Source organism: Excalfactoria chinensis, chromosome 1 (assembly GCF_039878825.1).
Source record: "Excalfactoria chinensis isolate bCotChi1 chromosome 1, bCotChi1.hap2, whole genome shotgun sequence".
In the NCBI taxonomy this organism is placed as follows: domain Eukaryota; kingdom Metazoa; phylum Chordata; class Aves; order Galliformes; family Phasianidae; genus Excalfactoria; species Excalfactoria chinensis.
Genome location: NC_092825.1, coordinates 167,433,102 through 167,450,526, shown reverse-complemented (window position 1 = coordinate 167,450,526; position 17,425 = coordinate 167,433,102). Strand labels below are relative to the sequence as shown.

The 17,425-nt window shown below is 48.3% G+C and overlaps 1 protein-coding gene across 1 annotated transcript; it reads left to right on the top strand.

Moving 5' to 3' along the window:
- The first annotated feature begins 5,038 nt into the window (after nucleotides 1–5,038).
- Nucleotides 5,039–15,491, top strand: IL17D (interleukin 17D). The gene is made up of 3 exons (XM_072326565.1): nucleotides 5,039–5,158; nucleotides 5,265–5,554; nucleotides 13,177–15,491. Exons 1-3 carry the CDS (start codon nucleotides 5,144–5,146, stop codon nucleotides 13,490–13,492), a joined length of 621 nt encoding a protein of 206 aa, XP_072182666.1. The 5' UTR covers nucleotides 5,039–5,143; the 3' UTR covers nucleotides 13,493–15,491.
- The last annotated feature ends 1,934 nt before the right edge of the window (nucleotides 15,492–17,425 follow it).

Below are 17,425 nucleotides of genomic sequence, written 5' to 3'. Positions count from 1 at the left end.
ACAATAGCAGCAGAGAAGAGAGGACAACAGCAGCAGAGAAGAGAGGACAATAGCAGCAGAGAAGAGAGGACAACAGCAGCAGAGAAGAGAGGACAACAGAAGCAGAGAAGAGAGGACAATAGCAGCAGAGAAGAGAGGACAATAGCAGCAGAGAAGAGAGGACAACAGCAGCAGAGAAGAGAGGACAATAGCAGCAGAGAAGAGAGGAAAACAGCAGCAGAGAAGAGAGGACAATAGCAGCAGAGAAGGGAGGACAACAGCAGCAGAGAAGAGAGGACAATAGCAGCAGAGAAGAGAGGACAATAGCAGCAGAGAAGAGAGGACAACAGCAGCAGCAAAGAGAGAGGACAATAGCAGCAGAGAATAGAGGACAACAGCAGCAGCAAAGAGAGAGGACAATAGCAGCAGAGAATAGAGGACAATAGCAACAGAGAAGAGAGGACAACATCAGCAGAGAAGAGAGGACAATAGCAGCAGAGAGGACAACAGCAGCAGAGAAGAGAGGTCAACAGCATCAGAGAAGAGAGGACAATAGCAGCAGAGAAGAGAGGACAACAGCAGCAGAGAAGAGAGGACAATAGCAGCAGAGAGGACAACAGCAGCAGAGAAGAGAGGACAACATCAGCAGAGAAGAGAGGACAATAGCAGCAGAGAAGAGAGGACAATAGCAGCAGAGAAGAGAGGACAACAGAAACAGATAGGACAACAGCAGCAGAGAAGAGAGGACAATAGCAGCATAGAAGAGAGGACAACATCAGCAGAGAATAGAGGACAATAGCAGCAGAGAAGAGAGGAAAACAGCAGCAGAGAAGAGAGGACAATAGCAGCAGAGAGGACAACAGCAGCAGAGAAGAGAGGACAACAGCAGCAGAGAAGAGAGGACAATAGCAGCAGTGAAGAGAGGAAAACAGCAGCAGAGAAGAGAGGACAATAGCAGCAGAGAAGAGAGGACAACAGAAACAGGACAAGAGCAGCAAACAGAGAGGACAATAGCAGCAGAGAATAGAGGACAATAGCAACAGAGAAGAGAGGACAACATCAGCAGAGAATAGAGGACAATAGCAGCAGAGAAGAGAGGACAACAGCAGCAGAGAAGAGAGGACAATAGCAGCAGAGAAGAGAGGACAATAGCAGCAGAGAGGACAACAGCAGCAGAGAAGAGAGGACAACAGCAGCAGAGAAGAGAGGACAATGGCAACAGAGAAGAGAGGACAATAGCAGCAGAGAAGAGAGGACAATAGCAACAGAGAAGAGAGGAAAACAGCAGCAGAGAGGACAACATCAGCAGAGAAGAGAGGACAATAGCAGCAGTGAAGAGAGGACAACAGCAGCAGAGAAGAGAGGACAACAGAAACAGGACAACAGCAGCAAAGAGAGAGGACAATAGCAGCAGAGAATAGAGGACAACAGCAGCAGCAAAGAGAGAGGAGAATAGCAGCAGAGAATAGAGGACAATAGCAACAGAGAAGAGAGGACAACATCAGCAGAGAAGAGAGGACAATAGCAGCAGAGAAGAGAGGACAATAGCAGCAGTGAAGAGAGGACAACAGCAGCAGAGAAGAGAGGACAATAGCAGCAGAGAAGAGAGGACAATAGCAGCAGAGAGGACAACAGCAGCAGAGAATAGAGGACAATAGCAGCAGTGAAGAGAGGACAACAGCAGCAGAGAAGAGAGGACAACATCAGCAGAGAAGAGAGGACAATAGCAGCAGAGAAGAGAGGACAATAGCAGCAGAGAGGACAACAGCAGCAGAGAGGACAATAGCAGCAGAGAAGAGAGGACAACAGCAGCAGAGAAGAGAGGATAACAGCAGCAGAGAAGAGAGGACAATAGCAACAGAGAAGAGAGGACAATAGCAACAGAGAAGAGAGGACAATAGCAGCAGAGAAGAGAGGACAATAGCAGCAGCGAAGAGAGGACAACAGCAGCAGCAAAGAGAGAGGACAATAGCAGCAGAGAATAGAGGACAATAGCAACAGAGAAGAGAGGACAACAGAAGCAGAGAAGAGAGGACAATAGCAGCAGAGAAGAGAGGACAATAGCAGCAGAGAGGACAACAGCAGCAGAGAAGAGAGGACAATAGCAGCAGTGAAGAGAGGACAACAGCAGCAGAGAAGAGAGGACAACAGCAGCAGAGAAGAGAAGACAACAGAAACAGGACAACAGCAGCAAAGAGAGAGGACAATAGCAGCAGAGAATAGAGGACAACAGCAGCAGCAAAGAGAGAGGAGAATAGCAGCAGAGAATAGAGGACAATAGCAACAGAGAAGAGAGGACAACATCAGCAGAGAAGAGAGGACAATAGCAGCAGAGAAGAGAGGACAACAGCAGCAGAGAAGAGAGGACAATATCAGCAGAGAGGACAATAGCAGCAGAGAAGAGAGGACAATAGCAGCAGAGAAGAGAGGACAATAGCAGCAGAGAAGAGAGGACAATAGCAGCAGAGAGGACAACAGCAGCAGAGAATAGAGGACAATAGCAGCAGTGAAGAGAGGACAACAGCAGCAGAGAAGAGAGGACAACATCAGCAGAGAAGAGAGGACAATAGCAGCAGAGAAGAGAGGACAATAGCAGCAGAGAGGACAATAGCAGCAGAGAAGAGAGGACAACAGCAGCAGAGAAGAGAGGATAACAGCAGCAGAGAAGAGAGGACAATAGCAACAGAGAAGAGAGGACAATAGCAGCAGAGAAGAGAGGACAATAGCAGCAGCGAAGAGAGGACAACAGCAGCAGCAAAGAGAGAGGACAATAGCAGCAGAGAATAGAGGACAATAGCAACAGAGAAGAGAGGACAACATCAGCAGAGAAGAGAGGACAATAGCAGCAGAGAAGAGAGGACAATAGCAGCAGAGAGGACAACAGCAGCAGAGAAGAGAGGACAATAGCAGCAGTGAAGAGAGGACAACAGCAGCAGAGAAGAGAGGACAACAGCAGCAGAGAAGAGAGGACAACAGAAACAGGACAACAGCAGCAAAGAGAGAGGACAATAGCAGCAGAGAATAGAGGACAACAGCAGCAGAGAAGAGAGGACAATAGCAGCAGAGAAGAGAGGACAATAGCAGCAGAGAAGAGAGGACAACAGCAGCAGAGAGGACAATAGCAGCAGAGAAGAGAGGACAACAGCAGCAGAGAAGAGAGGATAACAGCAGCAGAGAAGAGAGGACAATAGCAACAGAGAAGAGAGGACAATAGCAACAGAGAAGAGAGGACAATAGCAGCAGAGAAGAGAGGACAATAGCAGCAGCGAAGAGAGGACAACAGCAGCAGCAAAGAGAGAGGACAATAGCAGCAGAGAATAGAGGACAATAGCAACAGAGAAGAGAGGACAACATCAGCAGAGAAGAGAGGACAATAGCAGCAGAGAAGAGAGGACAATAGCAGCAGAGAGGACAACAGCAGCAGAGAAGAGAGGACAATAGCAGCAGTGAAGAGAGGACAACAGCAGCAGAGAAGAGAGGACAACAGCAGCAGAGAAGAGAGGACAACAGAAACAGGACAACAGCAGCAAAGAGAGAGGACAATAGCAGCAGAGAAGAGAGGACAATAGCAGCAGAGAGGACAATAGCAACAGAGAAGAGAGGACAATAGCAACAGAGAAGAGAGGACAATAGCAGCAGAGAAGAGAGGACAATAGCAGCAGCGAAGAGAGGACAACAGCAGCAGCAAAGAGAGAGGACAATAGCAGCAGAGAATAGAGGACAATAGCAACAGAGAAGAGAGGAAAACAGCAGCAGAGAAGAGAGGACAACATCAGCAGAGAAGAGAGGACAATAGCAGCAGAGAAGAGAGGACAATAGCAGCAGAGAGGACAACAGCAGCAGAGAATAGAGGACAATAGCAGCAGTGAAGAGAGGACAACAGCAGCAGAGAAGAGAGGACAATAGCAGCAGAGAAGAGAGGACAACAGCAGCAGAGAAGAGAGGACAACAGAAGCAGAGAAGAGAGGACAATAGCAGCAGAGAAGAGAGGACAACAGCAGCAGAGAAGAGAGGACAATAGCAGCAGAGAAGAGAGGACAACAGCAGCAGAGAAGAGAGGACAATAGCAGCAGAGAAGAGAGGACAACAGAAGCAGATAGGATAACCGCAGTAGAGAAGGGAGGACAATAGCAGCAGAGAAACTGTGCTCGCACTGGTGGTGAAAGGAGGTTTTTATCTTCTAGGCCAGGGACACAGCTGGAACACGGCATGCTCCTGGTGTCAGCCCTGCAGCTGTCAGTACATGAGAGCACTGCACCTCCGGCCCTCGCTGTTCCTGTGAGTCTCCAGGTGTGCCTCCCAATAAAGCTTGATTTGTGAATCCATTGGTTGGTCCCTCTCCTTTGTGCGGTCCCTCTTTCCTTATGACACTGACACGTCTTTACACGTGTGTGCCTGCGTGTGGTGTGTGCACTTGTAGACACGGACAGAGTGTACCCATGATACATGTAGGGATCAAACCTCTGTTTATTTTACACCCTTCCTGCGTATCCAAGAGTCTCTACAGTGACAGCACAAGGAGCTCTGAGGTCACAGAACCGCAGCGCCCTGTGAAAGCACGTGAGCCAACCACCGTGTGCTCAGCACAGCACCGTGAGCCGGGACGCCATGAGGCTGTGAGGCCATGGCGCTGTGAGGCCATGGGGCTGTGAGGCCATGGGGCTGTGAGGCCGTGGGGCTGTGAGGCCGTGGGGCTGTGAGGCCGTGGGGCTGTGAGGCCGTGAGGCCGGGGCGCCCCGTGCTGCTCCGCACAGACCGCAGTGTGGGCTCGGCCGTTGCCAGGGGTACAACGGGACGGTTTTCAGCCGAGGCCGTCAATGCGGGGAGCACGTCAGCGCCTTTGCTGTTTCCTCTGAGAAATCGTTATCCTTCGTGACCGATCCGCACCGACTGCAGCGTGCCTCACAATAAAGCTGTGTTTCACGAACCCACCGGTCGGTTCTCTGCTGCGCTCCTTCTTGACTTCAGCGCTCGGGGCTGGGCTGTCTCCCCGCCGGAGCGCTCGCCTCCTCCGTGAGCGCCCGCGATCCTCCTGGCACGCGAGGCCAGGAGAGATGCGGCGAGGCGCGGGGCGCTTTTCCAGCCGCTCCTCCGCCGGGACACAGCCAGCGGCACGCTCCCCTCGCCTTCCTCGAGCGGCCCGATCGCCGGGCGCGCCGCCGCCATGCAGCGAGGCAGGGTGAGGAGGGGCGGCGGGCGGGGGGGGACCGCGCGGTCGGGAGCGGGTCGGGCGCGGGGCGCGAGGGGCGGCGGGCGGCGGCCCCCCTGACGGCTGCCCGTTGCAGGTGCTGACGGCGCTGCTGTGCGCGGCGCTGCTCCCGCTCCGCTCGGACGCCGCCAAAGCGCCCAAACGCCCGGCCCGGCCCCGGAGCTGCGGCGAGCGGCCCGAGGAGCTGCTGGAGCAGCTGTACGGCCGGCTGGCGGCCGGCATGCTCGGCGCCTTCCACCACACCCTGCAGCCCGAGCCGCCCGGCCGCCAGCACAACGCCAGCTGCCCCGCGGGGACCCGGCCGGGCGGCGACAAGAGGCTCCGGCTGCCCGTCAACCTGCGCAGCGCCTCGCCGTGGGCCTACAGGTGACCGACGGGGCGGCGGGGGAGCGCCGGGTGGGGCCGGGAGGCGGCGGGGCCGGGCTCCGGGTGGGCCCGCGTGGCGCGGTGCCCTGACGGCCGGGAGGCGGCGGCCCCGAGGGCTGCTGCTGCGGGACGGGACAACCGGGGGGTGTTCGATGGGCAGGTGTGAGCCGCTCCTGGCGGGAGGAGCCCGCTGGGGAGAGCCGGAGGAAGCCGGAGGCGTGAGCTGGAGCCGTAGGTCCCGCAGACTTCAGCGCGGCTCCTCGTAGCGATCGCCGGGAACGTTCGTTCTGTGGCGCGGCCGTCGCCCGCTTCTCCTTCATGATTCTCCCCTGCCGAGAGAAAAGCGGTCGGTTTGCCCCATCAGCCTTTTATAAACAAAGTTCTTTTAGAAATAGTCATTTGTGTGATACGTTTCTGTAAGCGGACTGAGAGCTTTGGGACCGGAGTGTGAGGAACACCTACTGCAAGCGCAGGTATCTGTGTGTAGCTTGTGCCGAATAGCGCTGCCGTCAGAAAAGGACTCTCTTCAGAAAGCAGGGGGTTCCATCCTCAGCCTCTCTGGGCAGGCATTGCTTTTCAGTTGGAGCTCTGTGTATGCTTCGTGCTTAACAGAGAATGCTGTCCTGTAACAGACCCCATTTCTCCTCCATCGTTGGTACTGTGAGACACTGCACGATGTGTGTGGAAAGTGTACGGTACAGAATTGCCCATTAAGAAGAGCGATGTGCTTTGGTGATGACAACCTGCTGTTTCGCAGGCTGTGCAGCCAGATCCAGGAAGTGTCAGGAGGACCAGCTCTGCTGCACAGTGTTCAGAGGACAGCTGCTCACCTGGTTAACTCCCTCAGCAGTCTCCCAAATACCCTCAGAGCTGTTGTGTATCTCCATACAGGACATGCGGCCCTCATTAAACGCACTGTGACATGATACACCTTGTCAGTGGAGAAGCAATTCCTCTGACACAGTCTTGGCAGTGACTTCTGCGTGGCAAGGGTAATGTGAAAACCTGCGTGCAGCTCTTTCTTGTGTGAGAACTTTACCATCTTACATATGTTTAATTCTTTCAGTCTTTCCCCACAAACTGCTCACCTTTGCTCATCTTCCAGGAGTCATGGGTGTTTCCTGATGCTGTTCCTTAGAACTGCCAGGGTTGTTTGGTGAATGGCCAGAAGTGTGCTTACCTAGTGCAGCCTGAGGAGAGCAAAGTGATCCCCTCTGTTTAGATCTTGGACTAAGGGACGTGATGTAGTGGGGAAGCATATTGGTGGGAGGTGGGCTTTTGACCTGGATGATCTTGGAGGTCTTTTCCAGCCTTGGCATTCGGTGTTCCGGTGCTTCCGCTATTCCACAATGGGACGGACACACCTCAAGCATGAATTTCACTATTTCTGACTTGCTTCAGGATTCCTGCCCATCTCCTGATGTCCTCGAGCTTTTTTTTTCTGCTAGTGAAGAGACAGATACTGCACTGTCCATTTATGCTTGATGCGGAAATCTTTTTCCTTTTTGACCTGCATTTTAATGTCCGAGAAGTACTGTGCTCTGAGAAGAAGTACTCTGTCTTCACTGGGGTTGTAACAGTTCCCATTGTGACCATCTGCAGATTTCATTAACATGCTGCTTATGCTCCCTATTCCAGGTCATTAATAATGAGGATATCAAGCCTGGCTGCACTTACCTTCCTTGCACGTCTCCCCAGACACCTGCTCCCAGCTGTTGAATGTTGCTTCTTGTAATTCTTCTGCTCACGTGCCAGTTCAGATCAAGTCAGCTGGAATTGCTTCATATCAGCATTTGTGAGAGAGAATCAAATATGTCACTTAGAGATCAGCATGTAACCGATCATCTTGTTCCATATATAAATCTGAGTTTATCACTCTGTTCATTGTGAAAGACTTAGCTTTGACTAGGTAAAAGTACTGATCTTTGTTCTGTGCTTACAGCTTGCTTTCTATTACTTGATCCTTAATTTGGTTACACAACTAACAAGACTTATGTCATATTTGGCATGCTACAACCTGGACATACAGGAGTTGTACATGGACTGCACCATGAACCGTCTGGTCCAACATCCTGCTGTTGGCAGCAGCTGTCTGTTGATATTTCAGCAAAAGTTGGGGTAAAATACGAGTTTGTCTGCCTGATACTGAAATTCCATCCTAATGGCCACAGGAGTTTGGTGCATAGCTGGGAGCATGAAGCTCAGAGTCGGAGAACTGCACATGTTAGAAGGGACCTCCAGAGACCATCGAGTCCAACCCCCTGCTAAAGCAGCTTCCTTACAGTAAGTTGCACAGGTAGGCATCCAGATAGGTCTTGAATAGCTCCATAGAAGGAGCCTGGCCACATCTTCTCTGTGTAACCTGTTCCAGTGCTCCATCACCCTTAACCATTAAGTTCTTCTGTGTGTTAGTACAGAACTTGCTATGTACAAGTTTTAGGCCATGACTCCTTGTGCTGTCGCTGCATATCACTGAGAAGAGCCTGGCCACATCCATGTGCCTCCCCTTTAGATATTTATAAGCACTGTTAAGATCTCTGTCTTCTTTTCCCCAGGCTGAACAGACCCAGGTTACTCAGCCTTTCCTCATGCAGGAGATGCTTTGCCATCTTTGTGGTCCTCCTTTGGACTCCTAGGAGATCCCTGTCTTTTTTCAACTGGGGAGCCCAGAACTGAACACAAGAGTCTAAACGTGGCCTCACCAGGGCAGAGTAGAGGGGAGGATCACCTCCCTAGACCTACCGGCCACGTTCTTTTTAATGCACCCCAGGATCCCATCGGCCTTCTTGGCACAAAGGCATGCTGCTGGCTCATGGCCAACCTGTTGTCCACCAGGACATCCAGGTTCTTATTTGCAGAGCTCCTCTCCAGCATGTTGTCCCTTAACCCATACTGATGTATGCAGTTATTCCTCCCCAGGTGCAAGACTCTACACTTGCTGTTGTTAAACCTCACCTACTTCCTCCCTGCCCAACTCTCCAGTCTGTCCAGGGCCTGTTGAATGGCAATACAGCCTGGGATGTCAGCCACTCCTCCCAGCTTTGTATAATCAGCAAACTTGCTGAGGGTGGGCTCTGTTACTTCATCCAGGTCGCTGATAAAGATGTTGACCAAGATGTGACCCAGCACCGACCCCTGGGGAGCCCCGCTAGTTACAGGCCTCCGACCAGACTCTGTGCCACTGATGACAGCTCTCTGAGCTCTGCCAGTCAGCCAGTTCTCAGTCCACCTCACTGTGCATTCATCTATCCCACACTTTCTAAGTTTCATGACAAAGATGTTGTGGGAGAAAGCACTGAGCTCAGATTCCAATAACCTTGCTGCCTAGCACAAGTGCTCTTCCATTAATGAGCTGTTTGTTTTCATCAATTTTATTGCCTGCTGTTTGGGGCTTTTATAGCGTTCAAGTCTAGGACTGAAAGGCAGAGGTGTAAAAACTCTGTAGCCAAGAAATCATACCTATTTCTGCTTTTCCAAGTTTCATGGCTTCTGTGTCTCTCTTGAAGCCTCCCCTTGAACATGAAGAGTTCCATACTAACATGCAGAAGAACTTCTTTACAGTAAGGGTGACAGAGCACTGGGACAGGCTGCCCAGAGAGCTTGTGGAGTCTCCTTCTATGGTAGGTACTCATGGACTCCTGGAATCCTTAGAGTTGGAAGGGACCTCTTAAGGTCATCTAGTCCAACTCCCCTGCAATGAACAGGGACATGCACTGCTCACTCAGGTTGCCCAGAGTCTGATCCAGCCTTGCCTTGAAAGTGTCCACAACTCTGAGCATCCTGTTCCAGCGCCTCACCACCCTCACTGTAAAAGACATTTTCTTTATATCCAGTCTAAATCTCCCCTCTTTAAACTTGAAGCCATTTCCCCTTGTTCTGTCACCACAGACCCTGCTGAAGAGTCTGTCCCTTTTTTCCTGTCATCATTCCTGTATCTCCCCTTTAGATACTGAAAGGCTGCTCTCGGGTCACCTTGCAACCTTCTCTTCCTCAGGCTGAACAGCCCCAGATCTCTCAGCCTGTCCTTGTAGGAGATGTTCCATTCCTTGGCTCATTTTTGTGGCCTTCCTCTGGACGCACTTCAACAGACCCATGTCTCTCCTGTACTGAGGACTCCACATCTGGACACAGTACTACACAGGTGAGGCCTCACCAGAGTAGAGTAGAGGGGCAGGATTCAAGACCCATCTGGATGCCTACCTGTTATAGGGTAGCTGCTTTAGCAGGGTTGTTGGACTCAGTGGTCTCTTGAGGTCCTGTGATTCTGTGATTCTGTGTTTCTGCAATCCTTAGTTTAGTGCTCACTTACATAAAATGTTAATAAATGTAATATGGCCTGTCACTGGCTGCAGTGCTTTTGGAAATGAAGACATATAAAAGAGGGGTTTTCCTTTAGATAAAAATCCAGTGATTTGCAAGAAACTTATCCAAGACTTTTTCTGGAATGTAGCATTTGTGTGCAGCACAGTGTGCGTGGCCCAAAGATGCAGCCGAGGCCAAGAACACGGGGGGACACAGAACTGCCGTCTTTTCTGAGTACACGCTCATACAACAGCTGGATGGTACTGGAGGTGTGACATTTGGATCATTGTCCCACTGCACTCTGAAAGACTTAGAAGGTCAAGGGCTAACAACTGTTTTTTCCCTTGACACAACACGTAAATCTCTGCAGCAGGTGTTCATTTGTTATGTTCTCATTGTGCTCAGTGTGTTCTATATGCAGGTAGTAAGCATGGTGCGTGTGGAACTGAATTGCCCAACGCCAGCTGTGGGTTTCTGAAGAGTTAGCTGTGCCTGCCTAATCCAGCGCAACATCCGACCACTGGATTTGGAAGCTTGAAGACTATGAAGTGCTAATATTGTTAACAAATACTACATCTGAAAGTAGCAATACAGGGCAAGAGAGACAAAGTCTTTGCAAGAGTTTTGCTTCTGACAGCAGTGCCTCTCTTGAGTTTCCAGGCTTAGTGCATAAACGGCAGGAAGTTTGTTATTCACTGGGAGCTCTCGAGACGCTCATAGGGCTGTAAGTAAAAGCAGCCTAGAACTAGTCGCACTTCATTAGCAGTTCCAGTTCAGCACAAACCTGCTGCTTGTTCCAGCAGATGGAAACGTAGCAGCCCCACACAGCTCCCTGCTTGGTCATTTGCAGATGAGAACCACTGACCAGGGAGAGATCACTTGGCATACAACAACTTGAGCTCAGTGCCAAGGGCAGCCTGCATCTATGTGCTTGGTCTGTCTAGTCTGCAGTTCTGGTACAGCACCTGGCCCTAGTCTGAAGGAGGCACTGCTGTGGGAAGCTGCAAATCTCAGATGATCCTTTGCTTTCAGCTTCATAGAATTACAGAATGCCTTGGGTTGGAAGGGACCTCAAAGATCATCTGATTTCACCCCCCCTGCCACAGGCAGGTTTCCTAACCTCTAAGTCAGCCATTACATCATATTGCCAGCATCCCATCCAACCTGGTCTTGAACACCTCCAGGGATGAGGTATCCACAGCTTCTCTGGGCAAATTCTATTGCGCCCGCCCATTTGGTGCATTTTTTACCACATGTAGGAAGGAGTCAGTGGGAACTTGGAGCACACTTTTTGTCCAGTTGTTGAACAGTGTCAAACATGCTTGTCCTGTTCCAAAAGCCTTATAAATGGAACTCGTAGTTATTGGTATAATGGAGATACATCAGCCTGCCACGGCTGAGGCTGTGGTCACTGCATGCACAAACTGATGATCAATGCATCAAGACAAGAGAAGGTCACAAAATGCACTTGCACAATTAAGTTGACTTTATCAAAAGCCAAAGATGTCAGAACTTTTTAGTATAGCCTTTAATTTCATTACTTAGAGCATTCAGCCCCCCAGTTTGGCTCTGGATGCAAAACCGTATCTACATTTTGGATTCATTTTCAGGTTTGTCACTGATTCCTCTCAGTCCTCATCTCAGGGAGCAGGGGTACCTACTCCACACTTAGGAACATAAGAGATTTTACTACAGAAAGTAGAAAACTACACCACACCATCCTGCCAGAAAACCCCACTTATGCCTGTCTTTTGCCACGTGAGAATTCAGAAGGGAGAAGCTTGTTGCAGACCATGATTCCACTGACACTGTTCTCTTGTTATTAGTGATTAGTGTTATTGGTGTTATTAGTGCATCAAGAAGCATTTTTGTGCTTTCCAGTAACATCATAAACCAGGTGCTAGAGATAATACAGCACAGGAAATACCACTGGCTTGACACATGGTGTGTTTAACATTCTGCCACTGAAATTATTCACGTTGGAGTTTGAAATAGGCATGCATCACAGGAGAACCAACCGTATTTCACTGTCTTCCTTTCTGCTGGCTAGCAGACATTTCATTGCACATTGGTGTGAGATCCTGTAACTTGAAGGTATTTCCTGGGGAAAGTAAGCAAGTGTAAACGGGACAGAGCAGCTTTGCAAAACCTATCAGCGGTATCACAGATGTCTGGCTGTGCAAGAACTGGCCACATTTTTCTGCAAGGAAATCATGTTCCTTAAAAAGATAAAGAATCCAGAATATATGGCCACTGCAAAAACAGAAGTGAAGAAGCCTTTTTTTTTTTTTAATGATCCTAGAATCAGAGAATCATGTGAGTTGGAAGGGACCCTTAAAAGTCTTCTGGTCCAACCCCCTGCAATGAAGAGGAGTACCCACAGCTCAGTTATTGCTCAGAGCCCCAGCCAGGGATGGGGCATCCACCACCTCTCTGGGCAACCTGCGCCAGTGCCTCTTTTCCCACATAACTAGGAACAGGACTAGAGGGAATGGCCTCACATAGTGCCAGGGGAGATTCAGGTTGGACATCAGGAAATACTTTTCTGAGAGTGGTCAGGCACTGGCACAGGCTGCCCATGGAGGCAGTGGAGTCACTGTCCCTGGAGGTGTTAAAGAAGCATTTAGTTGTTGTACTGAGGGACGTGGTTTGGTGGGAAAACCGGTGACAGGTGGATGGTTGGACTGGATGATCTTGGATGTATTTTCCAACCTTGGTGATTCCATGATTCTCTGTGGTTAGAGGAAGAGGTAGAGACAACAGAGGCAAATAAGGTGTAGAAATGCTGAGTCCTGTTTTTAAGAGGAAGGAACCTTTATAACCCTGAACACCTTAGGCATACTAGGGAGCAAAAACTATTGTGAAAGAACTGTACAAAGTAATTCCAATTAAATTACATAATTCTAAATAATCATGTCAACAGTAAGAATGTTAACAAGTATCTGCAGTATGTTTTTAAGAACTCAAGGCAGATGATAAGTTTGGAAGCATCCGAGTCTTTTCTGATACTCTAATTTCCCACTCAGTCCAAACTGCAAGACAGAGTTACTCTGCTGAAACCCCCGAACCACATTTTGGGAAGCCGGTCACTTCATACTTCAGCAGGCTCTGTAGGACTTGACCAGTTCAATGAGTCGTTTGTGCTCTTTCTTTCAGTTTTTCAACTAAGAATCCAGACAGCAACAACTACTGCTGTTTTTCCTGGCAACAGATCTCCCAGAACATTATATGAATGTTTACAGTCAAATAACTATAATAATGTTTTCCAGATGAACATGGAGAGAGATGCTAATGAATCTTTATTACTTGCTTCCCTGTAGAATTTCGTATGACCCCACAAGATACCCTAAATACATTCCCGAAGCATACTGTCTGTGCAAGGGCTGCCTGATGGGGATCTTTGGCGAGGAGAGTTTTCAGTTCCGCAGCACCCCGGTGTACATGCCCACCGTCATCCTGCGCCGCACCTCCTCCTGTGCTGGAGGCCGCTATGTGTACACAGAAGACTACGTCACTATCCCAGTGGGCTGCACTTGTGTGCCTGAGCAAGAAAAGGAGGCTGAAAGTGTAAATTCCAGCATAGACAAGCAAGAAATGAAGTTGCTGGTAAACCAGAACAAGCCGTCATCGGAGTGAAGAATATAGGAAGAGCTGTCTGTGCGGTGTTGGCTTCACATCATTATTTCACCACCTCAGCATACTGCGCACAGCAGAGAAACACATCAGATTATGCTGTTTCTCTGCTTACAGTTATTTCAGTTATAAGATAGAAAATTCTGTGCAGTTGCTCAGATGGTTAGCGATGACAATTCATATTAAGAACTTCTGTAGCTCATGTGAGTATTCCTTGCAAATTCCAGTATAGCTTTTTTTCCCTTCCCTTAGAGTGGAACATTTTATCCATACTTATTCACAGTAAATTTTAGAAGATGATGCAATAGTAAGAAATGCTAGCTATTGCTATAGCAGACCGCTGGTCGTAGATATTATTCAGGAATCTTTTACTCTACTTTAAAATACTTTCATATAAAGATCACATAGCTGTCGTCTAGATGCCAAAACACCGGTTGAAAGTATGGTTTTTCAGGCTGGGGGAGCCTTCCTTTATACTGCATATCAACCCAAGGCAGCATTCTTTGCTGTTATATCTTTGGCTGTTTATACTGTACAGCATGGGAACCTTCACTGGGCTGGAGTCATTCATGAAACAACATTCTGTGAGTTAGCTATTTTTAAACTCACCAAATTGCCAAGGGTACAAAAGTACTGAGAGAAAAAAAAACATGGCAGAACGTTATAAAAGTGCAGTGTGAACTCCCTGGTGTGGACTGCAGCTAATTGAACAGAAAGTATCCATTGGAATAAATAGGGTTTGGATCCCAAGAATTCTGTGTTGGATTTCATTCACTTTAACTGCTTAACAGTTTCTTGAGATAAAACTGTTCTGTGAAGCTGAAAGGCCAAAATGTTTTTCATGTCGTTGAGATGAACCACAGAAAATCCAAACTGGTTAAATACAATTAATTCATACAAGTAGTTCTGCTCGGTTTAAAGGTGGTTACCTGTTCTCCAGAGGATATAAATACTTGAAGCTGATAGAGCCATTTTTCTTTCCTCCTAATGTGGAAGAATTCTCATCCCTGGAGAAAAGGGAAATGCTAATCAAAGACAGAAGGTTTCCAAAGGAAGCAGCCCTGCAACGATAAATGCTGCATTAGGTGACACTTCAGCAGTTCCTTAAAGGGTTCTCTGTTACATAGTGTTTTTTTCTCCAATCACGCTTCAGGAAGGATGAAATGGACCTTCAGGCTCCATAACATATTAAACAAATTATTCATTGCAAAAGACCATAAAAGCAGCCCACAACAACAACAAAACAAACAAAGCTTCTTGTAAAAACTGCCTCCAGAGAATCAGTGTGACTGACCACATCCTTCTGATACACAGATCCATGTTTACGACAGCTGTGTTAACTAGCATCTATGGGTTTATTCGTGTGACACAGAGAGAAAAAAAGCTCCCATGCTGTTATAACTGTCCTGCAGCCATAATTTTATGGCATCGGTTTGGGTTTCTTCAAGTAACTGAAGCCTGTGCTGGGAATTTCTGGGAATGGTGGGCTAACAGCAGGTAAATGGAACACAACTGGTTTTGGCAATCCAGAAGAACAGATGCTTTAGCTTACATAAAGCTTCAGGAATTGGATGACTGAAAGGAAAGTATTAGAGAACTGCAAAACCTCAGTGGATCAATAGATTATGTGTATTGGCGACCTCCTCTTCATGCTGCAACAAGTGCAGAAAGGTTCCTATGGTCACAGGCAGCCTCATGCTATTCCACTTTCCCTTGTTCTAACCTTCCTTCTCTTCTATGACAAACTTTCCAGCTGATCCAATTTGCTTTCTGATCCAGCTTTCTGCTTAGGTGTCTCTTAAAAGTGGTGCTTATGTTTCAGTGTGAGCAACTGTTTGGTAATAATTTGTTACCGAATAACTGTTTCCTAATACTTAACATCAAAAACTATGAGCAGTGCAAACATCTATTAACCTTCATCACACTCTTCCATATATAGGCCCTCTCCACAGTACTCACGTGGAAAAGACTGAGCATTAAATATAGTTTGCATTTGTTTGGATTTTTTTTTCTTTCCTTTAAGATTTCATCCCAGTGTGGATTTATATCAGTTGGACTCCAGCTGTGGTGTGACATTTTCCAGCTTTTAGCCCTCTGCTTACGGCTGCTGTAGCCTTGCCTTTAATTTGCACAGGGGGAGGGAAGTCCGTTGGAGTTGCTTGGAGGCTCACAGACTGTTGACAGAAGGCAGACATGAAATGCCTCATTGGACCAACTCCAGGCCCAATAAATGCAAACAATTCAAAGCTGAAACTATCTGGCAGCTGTGGCTGATTCGAGAAAGTTTTTGTTGTGCCAGGAAAATCTTCTCCTGCGTGGAGGTTGTCCCTGGAATGCATTAGGAGCCACAAAACACGCAACAATATCCTTGGTAAAGGAATTATTTTCTCCTCTGTAGTATCACTTAAGATACACTGGAAAATTGGTATCATACAGGACGGCTGAGAAAATCCTGAGATGCTTGGCCCATCATTCCCAGAAGGTGTTTGCATAACCAGGCAGTGGCTTGCAGCTGCAAATAAGCACAAGATTGCCAGCAGTAAGAGGAAGGGGGAAGAAGGCGATTACATGCTCTCAGAACATATAACTGCCTGTTAATTTCTCTGGGATTAGGGAGCAGCCATAACTATAGGAGGGAGATCAGCAAGTATTGCTGCTGAGTGCTGTGAGCTACCGCTTGTTTCTGCACTAATTCCTTTCAGGGAGGCTGCAAAATATGAGGAGTGGAGCAGTAGTATCAGCAAGTGCTTCTCACTTGTTCATGGGTCAAGGGGTGAAGGCACGGAGCCTGGCTGGCTGTGTGACGCTGAGGTGAGCACACCAGTCGGAGTTTAAGGAAGGCTTTGTCTGTCTTGTGATACGCTGCAGGCAGCCACGGGACCTGCCCTTTTTATCTGCAGCCCTCAGGCTGTGTGCAATGCTAGGTTTCCTCTGCCAGGTGTCACTCGGTGTACTGGCACATGGCTGTGTGGCACCAACAGGTCTTGCTGCTGCTGCAGCTCAGAGGACATCTGCCTTGGCAGCACTGGAAGAATGGCTTCATATTGAAAGCTTCACCAAGAGAGAGGTAATCCATGAGAGCCCTGCAGTAAAGCCAGCCAAGCACTGCTTGACACTGAAGTGTTGTTTTTTTTAATATAATCCTGTTCCAGAAAAGAGATGTTTGCTGTTACATAAGTTACTGCACTGGCACAATGTACAAATTCACTACAGACTTTTGTGGCTTCAGAAACACAGCAACTTCCCATAAACAGGAAAAATAGTTTCCACCCTATCACTTGGTGGACGCTGTGAATGCCACCAGTCAAGCTCTGCTTGGGCAGCTGCCCATCCTCACCAGCCTTGGGAGAAGGAAGCCAGTGGATAACAGGCTGCTCTGTGGACGGCATCTACAAAAATGTACAAGTACCCTCATTTGCAGTCACGCATCTTCACAGGGCCCCTTTTCAAAGCCGTCTGGCCAACGTGTGAGAGGCAGCAGTTATTTTGTGAACCGGGTTTCTTGGTACAACTCAAAGCTGTACCTTTTTAAGAAAAAGAAATGCGTCTCTGATGAAGTGAACAAAGTTACCTTTTCATGTTGTGTTGTGAGAGCTCAGCAAGACCAATTTAGCAAAGGGAAGGAGACAACTGAAGGACATTAACTATAAAGCAGCAACATATGTAAGTCTTGTATTTGAGCAGCATGTTCTAATTTAGTTGGGCAGGAGGGAAGAATACAATCAGTTCTGGCAGTCATGCCTTACCTGTCCCATCTGAGACCTCTGCATAGTTAAAAGTTTCAGGAGTTGCTTCATATTGCATTGCCTCCATCTACTTGGCATGGTAATAAACACAAAACAGTTCACAGCTGTGATTTATGCCAATGCCTACGTGTTTAACACTGCTTTGCTTTCTTATTTTCAAACTGGCCACGTAACAGCAATGGCTCCGGCT